Source organism: Netta rufina (assembly GCF_964035555.1).
Source record: "Netta rufina genome assembly, chromosome: 9".
NCBI classification, from domain to species: Eukaryota; Metazoa; Chordata; class Aves; order Anseriformes; family Anatidae; genus Netta; species Netta rufina.
In genome coordinates, this window is record NC_140132.1 from 13,428,558 (window position 1) to 13,453,905 (window position 25,348).

General features: G+C 38.0%; 1 protein-coding gene across 1 annotated transcript in view; it reads right to left on the reverse strand.

Annotated features, from left to right (window-relative positions):
* Nucleotides 1-7,606: 7,606 nt before the first annotated feature.
* Nucleotides 7,607-25,348, reverse strand: part of LOC311212585 (glypican-5-like) — a 368,484-nt gene continuing 350,742 nt past the window's right edge. Inside the window, exon 9 of the mRNA XM_084292068.1 lies at nucleotides 7,607-16,312. Within this exon, the coding sequence (XP_084148194.1) occupies nucleotides 16,110-16,312 (203 nt within the window). The 3' untranslated portion in view covers nucleotides 7,607-16,109. The remainder of the gene's footprint in view (nucleotides 16,313-25,348) is intronic.

Sequence of the window (25,348 nt, forward strand, 5' to 3'; positions counted from 1 at the left end):
TTAAAAGGGTCAGTACAACTGCTCTATTTAAATTCCTTTTAACTATTCCCATCTCTTTTGATATTTTTGTGAGATTTTGTGTGAAAAGAACTCAGTAAACTTAGTCCTGGGAGTCAGTTTACAAGACTTTTTTCCATTATCATTTTCTGTTCCTGTTTCCTCAGCTAACCTTCTTTTCCCCAGTATTTGTACCTCACTTTGTCCAGTCTTTTTGCCATTGCTCACTGTCTTAGTTATCTTCTGGTTCTGTGTTCATCATCTCCTATCTCCTCTCAGAAGAAAAAACACCACACGATGCAACTGTCCAGTAAGTTACTGAAAAATAAATTATTTAATGTCTATCTGGAAATAAATCAATTCAATAGCATTGTTTTTTGTTTTTTTGTTTGTTTGTTTGTTTGTTTTGTGTGTCTTTTTTTTTTTTTTTCCTCCTGTTCTTGTTTTTACCTCTTTAGAGGGGTTACCTTTGCCTTTTGGTAGCAAATGAGAGTTTATTGCTGAAGAAGCAACAGATAAACTAATAATATTTATTTTTCATGTTGCCAATGACTGTTCATTAGTGCATCTGGAGAAAGATGAGCAGCAAGATTAAAGGGGTTTGTATACGTGCATCTGCCTTAATATAGAAGTAGCTTGGTCCAGCTATCTGGCATTAGAATAACTCAGTACAAATTGCTTTAATTAAATACCTAAGTCATATGTGGATGCTTCCACATAGTAGGGCTGCTTAAAAAGGGAAATATCTGAAGGAAGCTATTAGGAGGGGAAGGGAAACCGAAAGACTAAAGAAGGTTAAACCTCACTAAAGAAAACCTGATAAAATAAATCCTCTCCATCTTCTCCCCTGCTGCCCTGCTGCACACACAGATGCTTGCCAACCCCAGTGGAACATGACAGATTACAAAGGAATTTCTTCCAGAGGATATCTTCAAAGGATGTTCACAGATGCGTTTTAAAATAAATTGGGTGGGTATTGAATTCACATCATTATACTATATATACTGCTCATTTCTTCCTTAGTGGATGACTCTTGGGGATCCCTCTCTCATTAGGTCCCAGGCAGGAAAAAAACACTTATTCATTAACTGGAGGACTGTCTGATCTGTTTATTTTTTTTATTATTATTATTATTTTTTTTTTTCCCATTGATCAATTAGTCATCATCCACAAAGGCCATAAAATCCAAAATGCACCTGCTTTCAGTCTCCCATGGATAGTCTCTCTTTGGTGAAAGCAGTCATTTTCAAGTGTTCTTTACAAAAGAAAATACGGGTTAAAGGAGAACTTAAGCCTCCACCTCAGCTGATGAGGTTGTAAGTGTACTCTCAACTTCTTTTGAGTGGAATAATAAGTTTGTTCCTCTCTACAATTTGTGGTGTTATGAAGGTAAGAAAGAAAAGGTGTGAAGCTCAGCAAAGGTCCAAACCAGTAGTCTTAAGAGAAAATATTTACCTTTCAATAACATAGGTAAAGAATTCAGTTCATATTTCTCAGAGTATCATGAATATCCTGATAGGATGTGAATTTTCCTTCGTATGTAATAATATAATATAAGGTGGAAATAGCAGGAGTAGAATCTGGGAATGTTTTCTTTTGCACTGTAACTGTGATTCTTCTCCAGTGTCAGAGTATAACCTCCATTTTGCTCTATAAATGATCTTTTACAACTTGATGCTTAGTTCACTCAGTCCAACCCAAATTTTTTACAATATCTAGGACAAACAAGGAAAGATGACTTTATCAGTTTGATTACATTCTTACAATCTGCCCATCTTGCTTTATTTTTTTTTATTTATTTTTCATTTTTTCCTGCTCCCCTCAAAGATATTTAGAGACGCTATGCCCAGGGACAAAAATAAGTGGAATTTGGTGCTGATAAATTTAAATGAAAACCTGGAACTGAAGGGAAAAAAACTTTTATTCTGTTGCTCACTGGAAGGAATATTTTGCTTTCTTTACACTTGCTGTGCATACACTCTAGGACCCTGCATATGAGCCTGCAATACTATCAAAGTCATAGTGCTCTACCTCCAGATGGCTTTGTTCATTTCTAGACTTGCCATTAGAAAGGAAAAAGTAGAGAAGACACCAGAGTTCAAAGACAGGTGTTAAATATTGATAAGAAACAGAAGAGGCAAGCCTCTCTTGGAGGAACTGAAAAAAAGATCTCCTGCTATTATTTCACTGATGGGCTATTTTGAAGATGTAATGATTAATAAATACCATGCAAAAGGTTAATGAGCATCTGCTGTTATTCTTTCTCTGAATACAAGAAATAAAAAAAAATCACTTCTGGAAGATAGCTTGAATCTAGAAGCATGATTTAAAACAGCTGGGCAGTTTAAGATGATAGATGGAAACATAAGTGTTTACAAAGCAAAATAAGAGGGGGATGGGTTCTTGCAATGGTTCAGGGAAAAGTCTGGAACTCTGAAGAGAATATGCAGTGTGGTACAAGGAGGTATATTTATTTGGGGAATCCCAGATCCATTGTCAAAGCAAATTCAGAGCATAGAGTTAAATCCTGGAGGTAGAAGAAATGTATCCAATGCACGAGTGATTCCATTATTATCCTTAATGTTTTTTGTAATTTTCTCACATCCTTAGTCTTTGCTATTTTCTTTTTTTTTGGGGTAGGTTATTTTAGACAGAGATGGTCCACTAGTCCAATCAGGAATTGTACTGCTTAACTCTTCTCTCATGGGACAAACTGGGAACTTTGAGTAATGCATTTTTTCTTCACTTCTGCTCATCTCTTTAATCACAATTCTTTCCATTTACTGACTTCCCTTCTTTTTAAGCTTTATGCTTATTGATTTTTGAAGATAACCATTAAAGACATGTACTCATTTCCATGTACCATGAAGTTAGTTTCGGAGTTCTCAAAAGAACATCTGCCGAAGTAATGAGGACTGACAGTTCACTGACCTTTGCTCATGAGACAACACAAAGTGCTGTCTTATACAATCATAAAAGTGAAGCACCTTGGAGTCATTTATTATATCACTACCTTGCTTTGTTCTCAATAAGCAATTAATTAACCCTTCTTGTACCTAGGAGTCAATTATTCAGCCACTGTTAACTTTTATGCAGCTTCATGTCTCAGTCTGGCTCCCCTAGAAATGCTAGCAGAAATATTCTTTAGTTTTTCTCTGGAGCACGTCCTAGATACGCTGGGGACTAGAAGCCTAGGTACCCATAGGTGAGTGTCCATTGTAGCTGGCCAGTATTAAATGCTCCACAGTGGTTTGTTCTTTTAGCTCTTTAAATCACAGCCACAAATTATTTCTTGGTCCTTTTTTCGGGAGAACAAAACATGATATTGGCAGCAGTAAGCACTTCTGTCTCTTGCCTTAGACTCTATGAGAACCCACAGCCCTGTACATGAAGCAAGAGATGTGCCCAGAAATGTACGCCAAGGAGCTGCCTAGGCAATGAGAGACTGAGGTGTGTCTCAAGCTCTTTCACTGGGACAGAGATTCTTATTTTGTAAGTGGTAAGGTATTATGTTCTTCTCTTTAGAATTCACTTTGTGAAACCATCCCTTTAGAGTCTGTTAGACGAGCCAACCTTTCTGATAAAACCTTTAAGGAACTGAAAAAAATTGCTGATACATACAGGCTTTTCTGCACATCTAGGTATCTGTAGATGCAAAGAAATAGGTAATAGTACAAAACTGAGGCAACACTGATCTGTCCGTTTGTAAGACAAGCCTCGTTTCTGGAGAACAGCTGAGCACTGAGGGATAGGAAGGCTCGAGATGACTCCTGGCTGCCAGCATGGAAGAAAGACAAAGATTAAACAATCATATAGCTGTGCTCTGCATCACTGTAGGGCCACCTTTAACTCTAGTATTAGTAAAATAGTTTTGGGGATCTCTGTTTTTGCTTACTGGGACAGGATAGATAGCACTTTGCTATCTAGATGTTTCATTCAGTACATGTTTAAATCTTCCTGATGTTGGATATGCTGTTATGTATTTCTGTCTGAATGAAGCCAATGCCTAGATTTTTGTTTGTTTGTTTTCTTCCAATGAAGGGAGACTGGATGATAGCAGGCTGCATGAAACAGGACCAATCATACTCTTATTAGCTCATTTTGCTCTCTGACAGTATCAATCTTACGCTTTTGACTTTCTTTTCAGACAAAATAAGCTGCCACTCCTAGTTACTTGCGTAACTGTGGGTATGGACATAATTTTGTAGGCAACATCAGAAACTCAGTGTTCACCAGTGCATTTACTTCTGCAAATTCCCGTTCTGCTTATAAGAAAAGGTCAGGGTAGTTACCACTGCGTAGCAAGTTAACACATACTGATTTTCTTAATTTGTGTTGATTTTTTTCAGATTTCACCCACAGTAAATATAATTTATTCTTTGCAAGGAGAAAAAAAATAAGGCTCTGGGACGTTAATGAACTTGTTTGTTCACACTGTTCTAATAGATTACATGCCAGAGTAGGAGCCAAAAACACGAATTCTGATTGTGTTCTGAAATGCACTTGCAATGTAAGAGTACAGTTTCCTGAGGTTCATTTTCCCAGACAGACAATGAACTATGGGTCTCTTCATCTGAGGTTAATTGGAGTCTCTGTACCTTTCCTTAAATTAAAGAAATGCCCTGAGGAAATTGATGCACCAAATGTGTCTCAAGAACTTCACATCCAGTTTAAGGTGGAACTCAGACGAGAAAGTGGTGAGTGGTGACCACAAGCTGAACACAGCTGCAAAACAGAGCAGTGCACAGCAGGTATGCAGGTAACACGCATACATTCCAGGGAAAAGCAAAATCACCGCCACTCTTAGGAGTTTCTTATTCCGGAAAAATCTTGAGAAAATCCACATTTTATAGACAGTACAACTAGGGCACTTTCTAGAGCTGCAGACTGAGTTACTCTAATGAATTATTGATTTTGCAGCTAGAAAGGTCTGCTCACTTCTGGCTGAGAAAAGAGAGGACAGACACCTAAACAGTTTGTGCAATGTAATAAAGGGAACAGGTTCCTGCTGCCCCAGCACTTGCTGGAGTCAACAACTAATGGGTTGTATGAAAAAGGAAGTTTTTTTTGTTTGTTTGTTTTTAAAGGATAGCTCTGAAACTGGAGGGTTGTTTCAAGCCTAATTCATCCTTTTTTAATCCTGCTTGTAAAAACATTAGCCTAAACCACCAGCATGCTCCAGTGCAAACCCTGAGAGAAAACATGGGCCCCATGAGAGGGTGCTGTTTTTTCCCCAGGGATCAGAGAATAATGCTTGCTGAACCATGGGAGTCAACTCTGTAATAGATGAGTTTTCTTTCTTCTCTGTGGACATTTTCAAGTTCCAGGTGTTATCTTGGACATACAACTGGGGAGCCAGAAGGCCTTAAATGCTGAGTAGCCACTGAGTGAGTAGCCAGTGAGTGAGCAGGGCTCACAGTGGTAGCAGTACACAGTTCTGTTACACAGTACACATCTTGTGTAATCTCCTTCTCCTTGTCTTGGCAAACTGCTTTCATCTGTATGTTGTTTTCTTGAAAACGTGGATGATGGGAAAGGTAGTAATCTGTCCTGTCAGACCTAATCCTGTAGGTGCAGCACATGGGTTTCTGTTGCTTTTAGAATTCCTTCTTTCGTGTAAAGTTAACTCTGGGTACACAATCTCCTTGGCACACAATAAATGAAAATAAAACTCAGCTCTTCCTTACACAAGGAGTGCTTTCAGTGTGCTCTTTTGAGATGATTTGTGGTTCATGTTGGGTTCCTGAGTTAATAATGATTTCACAAGCATACTTTCAAAAAAAAAAAAAAAAAAAAGTAAAACTGAAGTGTTGAAAGACTTCCTCCACTAGAGTCACACTGCTTCTGTCAGGATCATAAAGCTAACCACCGGTCTAGTGAGTCAATGGTTGCATTTGGAGCTATACCATACTGGAACCCCTACAGGACAAGCAAGGTGAAATGCTCTCCTTTTTCCCAGGGTTTCGGTATGACATATTCTAGACATATTTCGGAGCCAAACTGACATATTGCTTAAAATCAAAACCAACAAGTATGTTAGGAAAGATTTGGTTTCCTAATGGGAAAAGCAAGACTTTCAGTCAAAGATGAACTCTAATACCACTATTAGGGAACATTGGTGAAGCATCTCATCAGATCTGGTATATTCTGTGTATCTTTGGAAAGTAAGTACTGAATCAGGTGAGAAGCAAAGCCTTTTAATAACCTTACAAATTTGAACCATCAAGGAAGCAGTTTTTCTTAACATCTCTGGAAAAAGAAACAACATCCTTTGAAGTGGAGACAGGTTGGATTTCAGAATGAAGCAGTTTCACAGAATTAGACACCTGCTTAATTAGAGGATGAATGCAAAATCCTTAAACTTTAAAAGGTTTTATGAGGCAGCACTTCAGAGAATAAGCATTCCTCTAGCATTGGCAGAAAAGAGCTGCTAGCTATTATCTTTGGAGATGGATCAAAAATGAGTATATTAGCAAAAAGCACTCTACATAGATGGTGAGAAGAGCTGTATATAACTCCAAAACCTCAAACAGGAAGTGTTTTCAAAGAATCAGGGAAAACTGGAATTATGGGTGCTTTAGAAGCACCACTCAAATCATCATGAAACCAGAAAACAAAACGAGTAAGAACAAAACAAACAAACAAAGAAACAGGTAGGTAGATAGCAGGAATACAGTCATTTAAAGACTTATTTTTAATATTTATTTCATGATACTGTTGTGGTTCTATGGTCTTTACCCAACCCATTTTGGGAATACTAGGAGAACCTCCTAAATATTACCAAAACAGGAGATAAAAGAGATAAGCAGGAAAAAAACAGCCTTTCTAACAGAACAATGAAAAGAAGCTCATGGGAAGTAGCTCTAACAAATGGTTGCAAGAGCTAAGGTCTCTGCTCTGTCACTTAATGAAATGGTAGAAGCACAAGCACTATAATCAGCATCTGACAATAATACAAGATTAAATTTTTCTCCTTCAAAAGAAGAGAAACTGGGATGTTCATAACTGACAAGCAATGAAAACACTAAGCAAACAGCAGGGAGTTTCCTTTTTCCAGTATAGTGGCCCATATGAAGACAGAAAAGTAATGCAATCCTAATCAAAACCAAGGGCAAGGCTTTTAATATGGCACACAGTTATTGCAAGACCTCCGTCTTGCTCAGATCTGATTGTTTATGTAGGAATGGAAGTTTTGATGAAATGAGTCCTACCTGTTGTGTGGAGGTATGTTGGCATTTACCCAGGAGACTGCTGCAAGTATTGTGTCTCTTCAATAATATTAAGAGCTCCCAGAAGAGCAGGTAGGCACCTTTACATCTCACTGTATTTATTACAAAAAGAGCAAGAGAGTAGTTACATGCTGAAGAAATAAACCATTCTTTGCCAGAGTATGGCCAAAGTATTGACTTCTCTAGCAGTAATCAAGGTCTGTATCCTTTATTCAGAATATAACCTGAGCTGATTAAAATCTTAAATAAGATTTTTCCATCTTTCTAACTTATGAAGATGATGAAAAACACTCAGAAAAAAAAAATTATATCAGAAGACAGCAATTTCCAGCTGCGGATTATTTATTTTTATTCCCATTCATAGCTCACTGTCCTTTACAAAACACAGTTTCCTTTAACTTTTCAAAGTAACCTTGTTCTTCAATGTCTTAAAAGAAGAAATACCAGACTTCTTATTTAAATTGCCTTTATCATGTTCAATGCTGAAAACAAACTAAAGAAAACTGACAATTCAATAAAATATAAAGAGATATACTGCAAATAAAACGCACTTGGGAAACAGAAATAATTATTATAGCTTGAATACAGCTTAGGGCAAAACCAATATATTTTGGAACTTAAAATACCCAGGATGCAACTAATGTATAATACAAATGTAAGCAGCCTATTAATTCCTGTAAAATAAAATGAACTAAAAAAGACTAGGAGGCCACAAACTAATTCTTTAAAAATCTAAATGGCAAAGCATGTATTTTGCTGTAATATCTACCCCAGTGTATTGTAAACATTCATACTATATTAGTTCTGATATTAGAGTACAGTAAATACAGTAAATGGTGGTATGATGCAAGGTATAGTGTGTTGACTTCCATTTTTATTCCAATACTGCCCCGTATAATAAAATGGCATACAATAAACATTTCATGTATTATTGCTGCTCCGTTACCCTGCTCTCATATTCAACTATGTTATTTCGGGAATAGGTTTCAACTGTATTGTTCATCCCTAATGTGAAAGCTTGAATATTCCAGTTAAATTCCTTTTCTCATTTTTAACGACACCAGCAGCAAACATCTGCTTTCTTCACTGCTTTGTGGACTTGTCAACAGTTTTTTGACTGTACGTGGTTTTAAGCCATATACTATAGCTTTTCTCAAACAAACAAACAAACAAAAGAGCCAAAGGGGGAGGATATCCTCTTTCATGACAATTGGACAGACTGTTAGCACTACACGTACCAAGAACAACTCCAATCAGGGGAATTTGTGTCTCTGTGAAACCCAACATCCCGTTTTGGTTTTCTTCCAAGTATGGATGTTTTGCACAAAGTAAAATACAATTTTAAAACAAACAAGAAAACTACCTTCTTTTTGTTCCTACTCAGGAGGAAATCGCCTTTCTTCTCTGTAGCATAACATAAGGTTACAGGAACTCATGAATTTGTCACTGCTAGCCTGGAAAACACCAGGTCATTTTTATCTGAAAATTAATGCAAAAATATAAAAGCTTCATCAGAAGCAGAATATGGTTGCTTTCCTTCTCTGCTGCTTAAGTTTCTGTGAAAATATCAAAGCTGCCATCAGTTCTCTCCACCAAGTCTCATTGAGTTCCTGAGGCCAGTTTAAGACCTGGATCTTACACTTTAACATGAAGCAGAAAAATCAAACTTGATCTGCCTCAAGGTCTGATCTATATCGACAAACCTCTGAGAAAGACTTTCTTCCCTAAAAGATACTCACTGTATGAACACTTCCTCTTAGCCCCCAGATCGTACAAGCTGCTTCTCTTGAAAAGGCCCCTGCTATGCCCCTGGAAATGGAAAATGCCAGAAGACTCACAGCATCCCATGTGTTACGGATTTCCTTTTGAGGCATGATGATACTTATCTGATCAGTGGCCCAAGGAATGTAAAACTGTAATGAAATTTTGTAATCTCTGCAGTTACTCTTGATTTTCTGCACCTGCAAAAAGATGGGAAGGAATTCACATTCTTGGGCTAGATACTAGGCTGGGGTAAATTTACATAGCTAAACTGAAATCAAAGGAGCTGTGCTCATTTATAGGAGCTGAGTCTGTTGCAACATTTTATGCCCACAGAGAAATCTCAAAATCTTTTCGATTTCCTAATTTCGTATGTGTGGTGGTTGTAAATATTTCATATTGGCATTCTTGTTAGAATGCTTCAGATCTCATTTTTAGAAAGATCAAATGATCTTAGTCAATATACTCTGCATTTAAATAGAAAATTAGTGTTTACCTCGAAGCTTACTTACAACATTGAAGCAATCTGCTTTAATTTCCACAACTTTATCCTTGACACTACAGCACACAAATGCTTTGGATAGTCCCTAATTAATTAAACTTCCTAGTTGTATATGCATATACAGAAGTGGGAGAGTTACTTTAGGATCTATATTCTTGATGTCCCCTTGCTTTCCTTTTCATTACAGAATACACTACAAATCTGGGATAGTTTACTTAATTATGCGAGAGAGGTATCTGACTATTTCCATTTTAAATGCATTAAAAATGCCAGCACCTATTCTAGATGTAATAACCTAAAAGCCTAGCCTACCTCATAAACACGGAAGACATATGAAAACATGTTTTTCTATTCACCTGGAAAGTAAATTTTACAACTGTGTATTTGTAAAGAGTTCATGAAACTAGCAATGCATTTATTTTTCAAATGAAACGTCCATAGCCTGTGGAATAATTCAGACAGGTGCTAATTAGGTGTACAGAAAGGCCACTGAGGATAATTTATATATCTCCTGCAATAGAAAAAATGAATAAATGTTAATTGCTTATATTATGCAACAAATGATTTTTTAGAATGGCACTAAATTAGCTGCAAATATTATAATTACAAAGTAGTGGGTAATTTACTAAAGATTAATTGAAATGATTAAGTGCAAACAGCATAATTTTGCAAGGTAATATTAATGCATTTTGCACAGAAATGAAAAAAAAAACCCTCAGTGGTTGTTACTGGCTATTTAATGAAGTACTTTACATGCCTCATGAAAGCATCAGTAGCCTCTCTCTTGTGTGCCCTTCTCTAAAAAGGGTGTTATATTTTTGCAGTGAAAATCATTGTAGTGTTGATAATAATTAGAATGTGTAAACCAGTCTATTATAAAGACAGAGCCTGATCTCAATTGCATGGGAGTGACACAAAAACATTGTTTCACAGTCCGTGTCCAGCAGCCTTTTCTGAAAGCTGTAGTAACTGTCAATATTTACTATATAAGAACTTAAGCAACTGCAAACACTGTTTAAATACATTCGTCATAACCAGCCAAAGGAGACATGCTTTAAGCAAGATTTCAAAATACTACTACACAGCAATAGTTTTAATTCATTTTCCTAAATTCAATGCAGTAGTTTCTTGCATACAGGCTTCATATTGTGCTGTATGTACTGCAAGGGAATGGGGCCAAATATGGAGAGGAGAAAGTGTCTTGAAAAATTGTTTTGGTCCAGAATGGGTTTCTTATTTAGGCTTATTCTCTATTCTGAATGCAGGATACTTTTCTGAGTTTGTTATCTATTTATTACAGTCCCTTGGCCAATATTTATTTTTTGTGGCTTAATATTTAATACAATTCAAATGTTTTTCCTTAGAGAGTGACAATGTAAACCAGAGAACAATTACAGGATTCAGGGGCAACAGGAGTTAAGACATTATCACGTCCTTTTTAACTGAGGCATGCTGCAGCTATGATGACATTGACTGTCACATCCTTCAGTTTTCATTAATGCATATGCCCTATGTCATTAAAAACAACACTGTGAATAGCAAAATGCTGTAAATGAAAATAAGTGTCTCAAATGTTTTTGGCTAGTTGTAATGTGAGCATTTCTGATATCATGCTGGTCAATGTGCAAGATATATTTTAGGAAAGGCGGAGGGAGCTGGGTCTCTAGCTTGAAGAGGAGGAGATTGAGGGGTGACCTTATAAACATTTGTAAATATGTAGAAGGTGAGCGTCAGGAGGACAGAGCCAGGCTCTTCTCGGTGACATCCAATGGCAGGACAAGGGGCAATGGGTGCAAACTGGAACGTAGTAGGTTCAGCTTAAATATGAGATGAAACTTTTTTATGGTGAGGGTGACAGAGCACTGGAACAGGCTGCCCAGGGGGGTTGTAGAGTGTCCTTCTCTGGAGACATTTAAAACCCTCCTGGATGCATTCCTGTTTGACCTGATCTAGGTGTTCCTGCTCCGGCAGGGGGATTGGACTAGATGATGTGTCACGCTCCCTTCCAGTCCCTAAAGTTCTGTGATTCTGTGAATGTCCCCTATATATACAGACCCACATACAGAGGGATAAAGAAAGATTGTGTATCAATTACTTCCCACTTAAAAAATCAGCTGAAATCCCCTTGAACCCACGTTAGTTAGGAATTTTTGACCGGAATTTTAGCTAAACCTTAAAATATGCTAAATATGAAGAGCCCCAGTCAGCAACATAAGGACTTTCTGGATTGTTTTCCTACTCGGTATCTTTCTTTAATGTGCTTCAGCTCCTTTCACTTGAACAGGTCTTGCTTAAACCTAATCATGTGTAGTATTGAATAAGAACGGTTCAGTAAATCTGTGCAAAAAGGCTCATCTAACATTAAAAAGAAGACTGCACACAGCATCATTAGGACAATATTGAGAAGACCCATTCAGCATTAGAGAGTCAAACTGAAAAATTATGATATGTGTTACAGACCTGGTAACAAAATAAAATAGGGATATATTAAATACAGATCTAATTTAAGAGATCAAAGAGATGTGAATCTCGTAACCAGATACCCATACCCAGAGCCTGTGAAGTAAATGCAGCTGGACATAATTATTCGTGTTGCTCTATCAAGCTCTGACAGATATTTATACCTCAAAAGGTTCATTACTGTGTGAGAGATCAGAATCAACAGTTCTTTACACAATGACAGACTACCTGGTTCAGGACAGGGCATAACACTGGCAACAGGCAAGCCAGAAAAAAAATCAAGGCTGAAAACAAGATGCCAGTTTTTGTAGAGAATGTGAATTGCAAAGAAAGAGCAATTCATAGCAGGTGTCTGTTAAGTTGTCTTAAGATGCAGCCTAGATTCTCCTGCTGCTCTTTGGCTGTCCAGTCTCCGTGCATAAACATGGAGAGGTATAAAAGCTGTTGAAAATTAGAGGGGAATGCTCAGCTCAGGGCCTTGGAAAAGACAGCTGGAGGTTGCCATGCAATGGCAACACTGCAGCCACACATGCTTTTGTCCATCTGTGTTCACTTTTCTCCATGATTCTTTCATAGCCAGGAAGGAGAAAGTGATACACAAACCACTAGAACCTCTCACATGAACCTGGTGTAACATGTTGCCCAAAGAATATTGAGACACTAGGAACTGACTGTATGTCCATGGCAACTTTGTCTTATTTGTTAAGAAGCCTACATCATTAACAAAAGAAAATTATAGATTGTGTTTACTCACAAATGCATGACAGCAGTTACTTTCCAATGCTGGCATTCAGAAATGCTGGCACAGCAAAATATTAAAAGAAAGTCATAGGAAAACAATAAACATTCAAGAAGCAGTGGCTAAATAAAATTCATAACTGTTAGGCAAAGCTACAGCAATGCTCTCTGGTGTATTATTTTATGCTGAGATTACACAGACAAGTTCAAACATATTTTGAGTGTAGACCTTTGTAATTACCAAGAATTACAGTGTCCTTGATAGCAAATTAAGATTTTGCCAAATAGGCATCTTGATCATTCAAAAATAAATGCTTCCTGTCTGACACAGGAACTTGGTTTTGCCTTTGCTAGTACACAATTTTGTTTGTTTAATGGAAAATACTCTTTTTTATATGTATGTAACTGATCCTGAGAAAAATAACTTAAACTATCGGTAAAAATACACTGCATGGCTCCTTAAAGCTGATGCACATTATGAACCGATTTCATGCCATCTTGGCCAGAACTCTTCTTACAGTGTAAAAGTACATCAGCGTGAAATGCATTAATAGCTGTTGAATCCTCTGTTCTGTGCCTATTAAAGTATTGACTCCGACAAAATAAATTGATGAATCTACCTCATCCCACTGTTTGAATTTGTTCTAGTTTTGTCACAGCAACTTGAAAAGGGTTGTCTTGTTTAGCTTCAGAGATGAATGCTACACTGTAAAAATACTAACCAACCCCAAAATTCAAACACTCAATTTTTCACATTTGTTGATTAAATATATCAGAGGTTTACCAACAGCAAAAAGTTCCCTGGGTGAGTTATTCCATACGCGCCTACTTTCAGGGTTTCTGCACTTGCCCTGCTACAGCTAAATACTAGGATAGCTGCATCACTGGTCTGAGCTAAAACCACAGAACTTTTAGAGGAAAGACCTCAAAAAGACATGCAAGTTCCAGGTATTCAAGTTCCCACTCTGCAGGTGTGAAGAAGAGAAAAGGCCAAGCTGCCCAGCAGAAATCTGTTAGCATCAGAGCTCAACCCTGAAACCACACCTCTATCCACAGGAATCCTGATGGAGACTTAAGTATGCAAATGCCGATGTATGTGCCTGAATAACAATGACAGTACCTCAGCTGTGAGCATACTAAATTAGGTGTCAGGTTCACAAGCATCAAAAACCTTTGAATTGCTTCAGTGAAGCCACAGTGATCGGTATTACCTGAGGAGCTGGTGATAAGTTAGCACCAGAAGTATATTTCCATGTGTGCACAGAGACCAAACTAACAGCAGCTGTCGCAACTGATCCTTTAAGACTGCAGGAATGATATTGTCCTTTCGTAGTACAAATGACATGACTTGCACACCTCCTCAGGTAAAAGTGCACTTTTCCAAAGGGCACTGAAAATGAATACAAGTTGCACTTTTAATTATGGTTCAATAGACTGGTGCAGCTCAAAACTCTGGAAAGTACAGCATAGACATTTTTGTACCTTTGGGAAAACTAATTTACACTGATATGATTTGAAAAACACTTTGGATATTAATATCCTTTCCATTTTGAAAAATCAGAACTCAAAGTATTTCATGTTAGCATAAGCATCTTCTTTCATTTTATCTCCTTTTTCCAATGTGAAAAATTAATTATTTTAGAAAACTTAGCTCTTTTCATTTTAGAGACAACTCTTTCCCAGCTGGATGGTTCTGATTACACTTTTATGTCTGCAAGTATGAACTCACAGCCCAAATTAAAAACAAAACTGAAGCTCCACCTCTGCAAATATATTTAGACATGTTCACTAATGCTATCTGAAAACATACAAATACAGTGAATTTTGTCCACTTACTGTATACTTGTCTCGTATTATTGCCACTTAAAAAAATGGCACGCAGTAATACTAGCACATGGCACTTTTTTTGAATCAGCATGTCTTTCATAATCAGAGTTGCCAACAAAATGCCTGTAAGATACAGGGTTCTTTCTTCTGATTGACAATGGCTGTGTGGCTCCAAGTATCAAAAGTGGTGTTATACAAAAAACAAAGGTAAATGTTTTACATTAAATCTTATAAAACTGTACATAATAATAGTCTACAACATGAAAATGGCCATTAAACTGTTGTAATAGTTATGAAATGTAGTACGTATAACAACTATAATGCTTCATAAATTTATCATTAATCACTGTATTCATACAGTTGTGTTTGTATATATATATTCAATGGCACTGTAAACATAGTTGTAAAACACACATTAACTCTTAACCCATTAGAAGTTATGATAGTACTTTTCATCTGAAAAGTTAAAATGTATCAATGTATCATTAATTTTTAAAAAAATAGCCTTCTAATATAATGCATATTTTGGCATTTTCTAGGAAAGCAATCATGATGAGACATTATAGAGAATGTTCTAGATATGATTGCTTTACATTTACAACTATCATGATACAAAATTTTAAACATTAAATGTAATTAAATATTACAGAGCTTATGATACAGATGATTTGAGAGATCCACAATGCACAAAATCTAGTTTGTGTATAATGGGAGTTCCTGGTAACTTACATCTCTGGGACCATTATGGAAAATTTAAGTCATTTTCTCTTCAACATCACATATGCAAAGTTTGAACTGAATTATCATTTTTTCTCCATCCAAAACTGCATTTAACTTCACAAAACATTATTATGCTTTTATTTCCTGTTGCTGGACATGGATCCAGTAAGCCTTAAAAGCATATGCTTAAGCATTTGGTAATGGCATTTTGTAGGGCAGGGAAACTCACTATCTATCTCTCAGTAAACGAAGTGTTTCTAATTTTTTCCATGGTTAAGGCAACTATACTGATATATTAGACACACCATATGCTTTTATGTCGCTTCCTACAATCTAAACAGTAAGAGTGAAAAGTTTCAAACATGCTTTGATCTTCTTGACCATTTAGGAATTTCATCAAGCTGGTAAGAATACTTCACTTTAACATGGTTTACAACTGTAGACATAGCTTATTAGCTGCTCATTGGAGAAATAATGTATATATTGGCTTAAATCTGAATACTCACCATTCATTTAATTTATCAGAAAAAATTAAACAAAACCAGCCAGTGTGATTCCAGTGAACAAAACTGAGAAAAACAGTAACACACACATACACAATTTTTGTGTTCTCAATTATTTCTACCCCATAACTTAAGCTACTCAGACTTCTGTCATCATTCCCTCTGTATCCTGGGTAGGCTTTGTCAGAAGCTATCTTCAGACACTGTAAGTGATGCCACTTCCTATCCGCCAACCCCAGCAGATTGTTTAATACTTATTCTAACATATCGCATAAACTAGAGAGCCATTTAACTTTGTGTCCTGTGGGTAAGGCTGTAGGTATACATGACAGTGAACAGAAATGCTTGTGCAGTGGCTGCATTGCAATGCAGCTACAGAGGACAATGCCACAGAAATGCTAGTGCTGTTAAAATAACAAGTGAGGAACTCAGGGCTGGACTGCTCCCGCTTCCAGTTACACTGTGTTTAGAGGATGACTTGACAGTGCTTGTGGTGGTTGTGGTGTCAATCTTTTTCACAGTTGGTTTTGGTTCATTTCTGTTTTCTGGATGGGCTTTCTTGTCCTTGAGTATATCTGAAAACATGAAAGTAAATGTAAGATTAATCACATGTCTTTCAAATAGTGGCTTTAAATCCTGTCTATGGCTGGAACATGTTGTACTCCAGCATGAATAACTGAACCATGTATGGAGAGTGATAGGCACTTATATTAACGTGGCCCAGTTGCCGCAGTGTTTTGCTCAGCACCCACTGCTTTGCTCAGGAAGTCTTCCCTGGCTGGCCTGCTCTACTTGTAGACACAGCCTAAACCCGGTTTTAGAACCTGGCTTTCTCTCATTAAGAATACTTTCAGTTTCACCTGGTATGGGAACTGGCTCATGCTTTAAAAAGTGATGCTAGGGTTGACTGGTTTTGTAACATGCCCCAGTGAAACCCCTGTCAAGTTGTTGAGTTGCCAACAGTCAACTAACAGTAAACTCGCCAGTTTCTTTTTGCATTACCTTAACTTTAAGGCAGCACATGACTCCTGGGCAACCTGGCAAGATAGGCCATGGACACAAAGAACCACGCAGGTGTGTCATGTGCCTTGTTCATCGACATGGACAAATAAAGTGGCTACAAAGAGAAAATGCTTTGAGTTTTGTTTCATAGTTTTTCCTAGCAAGTACAATGATTTTATTTGTTTTGTTTTTGAAGTATAGAATAATACTGATGTTTTTTTCTCTTTACAGATGCATTTTGGGGCAATTTGGGGCATCTTTTATATAAAGGGCTATATTCCTAAGAAAGTAGCAGTGTTTCCCTGCAGAAACGTGTATGTTTAAAATGAAGAAATGACTGATAAGGGTCTCCAGTTATCTTGACATTCTGAGGTTACTTGCAAGTATTATTGCGATCATATTGTTATTGAACCCTTCAATAGCATTGTGGGGAAAATCAGTGTTTCCTCTGATGATGGAATTATCTGTAACAGCATAACCCAGTGCCTGGCAAAAACAAACAAACAAACAAACAAACAAACAAAAAATAAACCACAACCAACCAAAAAAAACCCACAACCAACCAACCAAAAAAAATTCTTACCTGGAAGAATTTAAAAATTAACAATAATTGTTCAGGTCCAAGCTTACAGGATATTGTGTGATACTAATGAATGCAATGCATATACACACAGAAAGCAAATGGCGTAGGTTTGTAGTGTAAATTCAACAACAGTCTGAAAACTCTGAATCACAGAAGTAAGTTCTTGACAGAAACTGGAAAGACTGAAAGTATTCCAGAAACGTAAATGCAATCTGAGATCATTGTCTGCATGTCAGTACTTCTGACCAGCCATCAATAAACCCACTTGATAATAGAAATGAACTATTGTACTGAGAAAGCACGCATTGTTCTTGCCAGTATAAACTGTAAAAGAAATGTAATGAATTTCTCCATTTTATCATAATATCAACATTAATTCCAGAGGAACCTGTGATTCCTAGACCTGATTCAAGGCTGACTGCAAAGAAAGGACACTGGCTGGCAAGGAATACAGTGGGAAAAGGACAGTCTACTGCTGCACTCAAAATTCATTATGGCAAACTGCAGACATAGTTTCTCTTCATTTCCAACTTGCAATGGAGCTAACAGAAAGGAGGGGGAGAAGAGGCATGCTATAAATGTTTAGAAAATATCAGTATTCTGAGGACACTTAAAGAAAAATGGACAACCTTCAGATTGTCATTAAAGTAAATTAAGAATAAATCATGGAAATAGGTGTGTTCTGACACTGCCGAGACTCCTTTCCATCACTGTCATTCTCCTTTTCGACTGCGGTAAATGCACTATTTCTCTGCTGCCTCTTATATCATCCCAGCCTGCTGACTTCAGCTCTCTGGGGCCAGCTGATTAAATTAAGACCTCACTCAGGTAAATCTATTCCCCTCTTTCACTTGGCCATGTCCAGCATTGTAACTTGATTGGCCTCTATAAATCGGGCAGACTGAAATGTATTAATTCATTTATTTTCTTAATATTGACTTAACCAAAAATCTAAGGTAGGATTTAATGCTATCAGAGAGGTTGTTGGTTTTTAAAAGCTTTCCTCCCAGTGACTGCTTAATGCACTACATAACAAGTGTTAAATAATACATTAGAAAATTCTGCCTTTATCCATGGGAAGGACTAAATTCTGAGATCTTTGACTTCACAGTGGAGTACTGGCCATGATGTTATTCATGGCCAATTCTAATTTAGGACTTAACTGTGCAAAACTGGTATTTTATTTCAAATGCTCTGTTTTCTCTCTTCTTAAAATAAATAAATAAAAGTAGCCTCAGTCTTAATTCAGTTCAAGATCTTTTTCAATCTTATATTTATTTTTTAACTGCAAATTTCAGTAGTGTAAAGATTTCATGTTTATTTTTCCAGTTTGCTGAGAGTTCCAGTTGCTTACTCACTCCAGGGTTTTGGCAGAGAGACTCAGAGTTAAATGAGTTTTTCTCTCAAATCTTTTTCTCAGAGTCAGGGATGGTTATATTCAGTCTATTACTGACATTCAAAAGGCAAAAAAAAAATAGTGAAAATGCTAAAAAAAAAAAAAAAAAAAAAAAAAAAGTGCGAAGACTAGCATAGTGAAACTGCAGTCTCAACAAAGCAGACCCCAGATGTTCAATACACATGAATCAACCTACAAATCATGACTTCATAAAACCAAGCAGAGCCCACAACTTCTGTTGACTACTGGTCTGTTCTAGTATTTACCTTCTGTGTTTTGAAGCTATATGGTTTAGAGCTAAAAGCTTTCTCCATTGCTAGAAATTTTCTTCCCATCATCATTCCTTCTTTCCTCTCCAGAAATGGTGTAGTTTAAATCTCTGAAGACTTCAGCTAACCTCAGGCTGATGTACACTACAACCTTTGGATCTCGGTACACGATTATTCTACACCGTTACTTTTCTAATGTGATAGATTTATTATTTCAGTTTATAGTTATTATTGCATTCATTATGAAAAAAATAAATCTGTGATATACTAAATAGCGATGGTAATTCAGCCACTGTAGCAGCTACTGTGCTGTGCCCTTAATCCAGGCTTCCAGTGTGAATACTCAAATCCTGCCAGAAGGGTTACTCAGTGAAGGCAGCTGACTGCCCGAGCACTCTTTGTGAACAGCCATTTGGGACTCTTGCCAAGGACTAGGTCTGTTGGGGTCATGGAAGATGCCCTGAGTCCCCTTAGGCACCATGGCTCCTGTAAGTGCAGAGAACAGCTCCCTGAGTTCAGAAGATTGAGTCCACTTCCTTAGCTGAACTTTCATACGTGTTGACTGCAGTTAAATTCACATCTTGACAACATAAACAAAGCACATAATGAAAATTACTTGACCTCAATGTTTAGAGCATTTAGGATTATCTTCACCTCAAAGATCTAACCGCAGATTGCTACCCAGTAATGCATGTGCCCCTTGGATGGCACTGATCTTCTCATAAATACTTATGTGGATCAATACCATTCCTCTGAGAGACTAGCCAGGATAAAAGGGAGAGTCAAACCTGTCACTGTTGTCTAATTTAGGAACACAAAACCTCCCCTGCAGTGAGGGCTGAGCATGCCTTTCCAAGGTGTTGGTGTGTCACACATTAAAGCACACCTTAAACTTAGCCAGTAATGACACAGGGGGAAAAAAACGCGTTTATTCTTTTTTTAGGTTATCAGGTTATCTGACACAAGTTCAAACCATATTGGCAGCCCAGATGTTAGTTACCTCTCCTTAGCGTAAACCTTCGGCAGTTTGCTGCTCTGGTTCTGGCAGAAGTTATCAAAGATGTAACTATTGATTGGTGTACTGGCATGCTATTGCTCTGTAATGAACAGCATCAGTAAGGTCTACTTAAATGTCTGTAGAGGTTTCCTATGGTCCTGCCAAGGGATAAAATTCATCTACTTAACAAAACATCCTTTTCCAGTTTTGCCCTTCTCTTGACCTGAGTTCTTTCTCTGTGATTGCAAACCATCAGTGTGACAAGGAACGTTCCCCTAAAAAATCCGCCAGCGCCACTGAACAACATCTCTGCTGGAGTGATGGGGAAATGTCAGGACTCCCTGGACAGGCCACCACTGCCACCAGCACTGAGGAAGAGGAGACAAAGGTGGGAGGGAAGGGCAGCTGCATGGAGTGATCTCATGCAGGGGGAAGCTGGATTACCTTTTGGGAAGCTATGGATCATCACACCAGGCAAATGTATGAATCGTCACAAGTGTGCAACCCCGGTGAGGGTATTTGAGTAAACACAAAGCAGATTTGCCAGACTAGTCCTGTAAATATTCTTCCTAGGCTTTCATAAAAACACTGTGCTTTGAAAAGCCTGAATGTCAGCATCTATGATGGCAAATTAATGCCCTGGTCTTGAACGTCTCATTAAGGTTGTAATGAGACTGACACCACAGGGCTGCAATGGACTGGTCAGTCCCTGCATTTACTCTCCATGTTGTAGCTCAGTTGCTTGATAAGTTTCACTTCGATCATCGGCTTGGTTTTGGCTGACAGCTTTGGGAGAAAATTAAAGCAAGGTGCAACTCGGTGGAACAGGCTCTTAAATTACAGTAGATGCTGCAGTGTTATTATTAGCTTTTTATCACCTCTGGTAGCAAAAGCTGAAATTACTTTTACATATTCAAAGGAAGGAACACTGAAATTGCAAAACAATGCTGTCACCATGAAATGTAACAACAATTTCCAAATCATCTATTATCCTGACATTAAGACCAGCACTAACTATTTCCAGTTATAGCTGCAACAGCCACAGAAACAGACACTGTGGAAACAGGAACACGAGAACTCCCAATGTGTGATGAACTCACAACAACTCCCAAAATTTGGGGCCTGCCATTGCCCACTATATAGCATGAGTCAAGATTACAGGGATTAATCAACCTGTTCCATTTTAGTTATGCAATCTTTCTGTTTCTCTTTTTAGGGAGCATGTAACTGGAAGAGAAGTTGGCTTTGGGAGAGCAGTTATAAATCAGGGCTCAGACTGTCTATGTCCAGTTTTTAATTCTGCAGTAAGCTCAGTGCGATCTTTGGCAGATTACTTCCTCCTGAAGGAGGACAAGCGAACTACTTTATTTTGTACATACTGCATTCTGAATTTAAGTTCTTCAAGGTGAGAAGAACCACAGCCACTCTCCTCAAGAAATAAAACTGGCTGGGATTTGCAGGAATTGCTGTTATAAAAAAAGTCAAATGTAACAAAGAAAAAAAAGCAATAAAGAAAAGCTGGGAACAACTGCAAGACAATTTGAAATATCAGGTGCCTGGAAGCTACGCTTATATTGAATGACAACTCCTCCCCCCATTCCCAAACAATCTGTTGTCTATATACATTCAAATGCAAAATATAAATAAATATAAATGTATATAGAATTACACATGATCTCAGCTGTACTAGTGTAAGGAAACCTGTCACTGTATTTGTTTGGCTTTTGATATACAGCTGCCATAGCAAACCCTGCATGATTTTCATGAGCCACAATAAAATTCTATTAGTTCTGAGGGCTGAAAAGTAAACCCACACGTATAACCGCCTCAGCCCCTTCAATGGTAAATGTCAAAATAAAACAATCCATCTTTTCCTTGGGAAGAAATAATCTAACCTAACAAACCTTCTGTGATTCAGCAATAGTTCCATTAATCAGTCAGTCACTCGCTAGAAAAGCTTTCGTCATTTTGTTTATATTAATACAGGACTGATTCAAATTCAGACAAGCTGAAAGTATAGGCTTAAAACATGCCAAACATCTTTTACATTTCCTGGAAACATCTGTTTTTAGTCTAGTCCTAGGCACATGTTTGTGGTTGTATGTTTAAGCTTGTTTAGTTTGCCAGATACCTTGTACATACTGCGGCACAGCTGACATGATATCCTGAAACACAGCATGGAAGTATCTGTAAAACATGATGTTCCCAGTAAATCTGTTGAACTTTTGTTGTAACTTTCTTGTAATGAAAGAAACAACTAAAAAGCTCTGTGACAGCCTCCTGCCATCGCTGTATGGTGCAATTAATTAGTTAAGTTTAGAAATTCTGTACATGCCTCACTGGTAATATCCAGAAGACTGAGAGCGATCCTGACACTGCATGCCTCACATGCTCAAACCTCCTATTAAACTTAATGGGAGTTTGGGGGGATGAGAGGAATGCAGGATTGACCTTTATGGTTAAAGATGAATGTGTGCTCTAGACTTCAAAGATTAGGTACCCCTGCCAGTCTGGAGTGTGCAAGTGATCAGCACGCCAAGTGCCGAAGGCATCTGCTAAATATCACACCACAGCTCAAAGCTGTGTAATTAAGAAAAATATAAACTGGCTCAAGGAAGAAAAATATTAGTAATAATTGAAAATGCTTTGGCTGTTGCTTTTGTCCTGATGATCTCATTAGTTTTGGTTACAGAAACAGTTCTCACACTGGCTGACGTGGGGCATGCTTTGTTTGTGTTCTCATTCTACCCACATCTTTCCCAGTTAACTTTTATTGCTCAACACAAAGGTCAAATCGAAAGCTTAATTAACTTGTGTATGGGGAAACTATAAACTTATTTTAGAAGGGAGTACAAAAACATTTAAGGCCATCCCATCTCCTCTCCCCCAGACACTCCTCATTTTCTTGGGAAGAACAAGAGCATGTGTTGTTGGCATCCTTTCCCTTAAGGGGAAACTGCACCTTTTCTTGCTTGAAAATTTACATGTTACAAATATCCAGCCTTTTCATAAGCTGATAATTGTATTTCCAATTGACATTTATAACCAGGATTTTAATTTAGCTTTGCAGCTCTAAGCAGACAAAGCTCCATTTTATAACAAGGTTGGATATCATCTTATGCTAGCAGCAGCATAAGCTTCAACTTACAGCGAGGATCTGAACTTCATCTGCTTAACTTTAAACAAAGATTGTACCACCAAAATAAATGCTATTACCCACCTGTTTGAAATTAGGCATGTGTCTCAGCCCCGAGGCCTAAAACTGAACAGCAATTTCTCTCTCATCTGAAAAAACTCACACATCATACAAGCAACCTTTACAGTTTTTCCATGGCAAAGATGAGGAGAGAGTCACACAGCTCGAGAGGACAGTCAGGTCTGAGTACGCTACAACCCATAGGCCAGCAACGCCAGTCCACAAAAGGCCTAAGCCTGTGTGTGACAATTTGGCTGCCAGTGAGATTCGTGATTCATGAGATGAAAGCTCCTGTTCAGCCACTGTCTCGTCCTGGGGGCACAATTCCCTGGATGCTTCAGTTTCCATCTCCAAAAGCCCTGGGACATTAAGGTTTCTGCAGCTGCCCATGCGGGCAGGCCCTGGGGAGCTGTAAGCCCCGCGGTCCCGTACCAGAGGTGGAGGAAGGCCTGCAGCGCTCCGCTCCTCTGCCAGGCCCTGTCAGCGGGGGCTCACACCAGAGGCTAAGAGAGCAGACATCTGCCAACAAGGGCACCAGTTACCATGATGACAGAAGGTAGCAAGGCTCAGATCCTTCCCGTGGCTGGTTTATGAGGGGTGCTTGAACACAGGTCTTTCATGCCTTATCCCGTCACCTTTGAGACAGGTGTCTCCAAGTGCAGCAGGCTCTGCTACGCATTCTAGGCACTTGGGTCTAACCAGAGAGCAAACTGGACTGACATACACTGGAAAGAGCTACTCAAATTAACACTTAATATTGGTACTCAAGACAGCAAAAACAGAAGAGATGATAGAAACTGCTCCATGCTGCTTAGTGAGGTCCATGTGCCTCCATCCACAAGATCCCGAGGGCAGAGAGATGGGCTGCTATCTGTTTAGGCCACAATGCTCTCCCATTTTAGAATAAGCAAATGTCATATCTGTAAGGCATGGGAAGAGGAAAAAAAAATGACAGAAGAGCTCCCCACCCACCAAAGAGCTCAGTGACTCAAGGCATGCCCCTTTTAACTCACAGCTGCCTCTGAGAGGCAGAATGGACTCAACACATGCATTTCAAGCAGTCTGACTAAATCCCTGAATATAATAACCACAAACAAGGCATCAACTTCCAGCATGGCAGTCACGAAAAAAACAACCACAACTATTTCTAAAAGACATCTGAAAGGTTCTTCTCTCCCTGCAAACACAATGCTGCTATCGTTCCTCACTCTTTAAAAGTCAGTGAAAATTTTCCAGTTATTTCCATTGTTACTTCCATTGCTCCCTAAACACTTGGACAGATGTGATTCCTGCCGCAAGATTTTTAAATCACTGGAACCCAATTTCCTTCATGCTAATGACAGTGTAAATAATGATTTCAAGTGTTTTCTGTATGTCTGTTATTTTTTTAGCAACTTTATACTAACAATCTTTGAAGGAGGTTCTGATAGGATATAATCATAATTGATGTTTAATTACACGATAAACACTGAAATCATATCAATCCATGTATCATCTGATTTCTCTTAACGTGGATGACAGAAAAGATTAGCTGTAATGCCAATGGATAGTTCTGGTCCTTAAATACATCAGGAGGAAACATTTGTTTTTTGAATCTTGCCAGCCTTTCATTTCAGTGAGAATTGAAACAAAAAGAAACTGTGACATGATATTATCCCGGATTAATCATTTTAGACCTAATATCAAGAGCAGTAAAGGAAAACATCACAGCATTCCACTAGCTTTGGCTCTAGTATGGGAAGTTTAAATTAGTCATTTCTCCTGCTCTAATTTGGCAAATATTCAGCATGCATATCCTCTATTTCACATTGCTAGGTTTATCCGGCCAACCAGAACCCCAGCTCTATCACAGCCGACAGTTATTGACAGTGAGGATGATTAGAGCCATCACTCTACTGAATATCTGTAGCAAGAAGAACATGTTTCATGGAAAAAATACTGAGCGGCTTAAAAGCATTATCTTACTAATAGCATGCAGTGAAACTGATGAACCCTTATCACATCCAACAGGATGAAGAATACCCAAATCAACACAAATGTAACGGAGATACACAACCGAGCTTAAAAAAAAATAAACTTTTCTAATAAAATGTCTTACAAAATGAAATAGAGTCCATTAGCATATGCGGAAGACTATGCTCAGTCTGTGTTCAGGCTGTGCAGCAAAT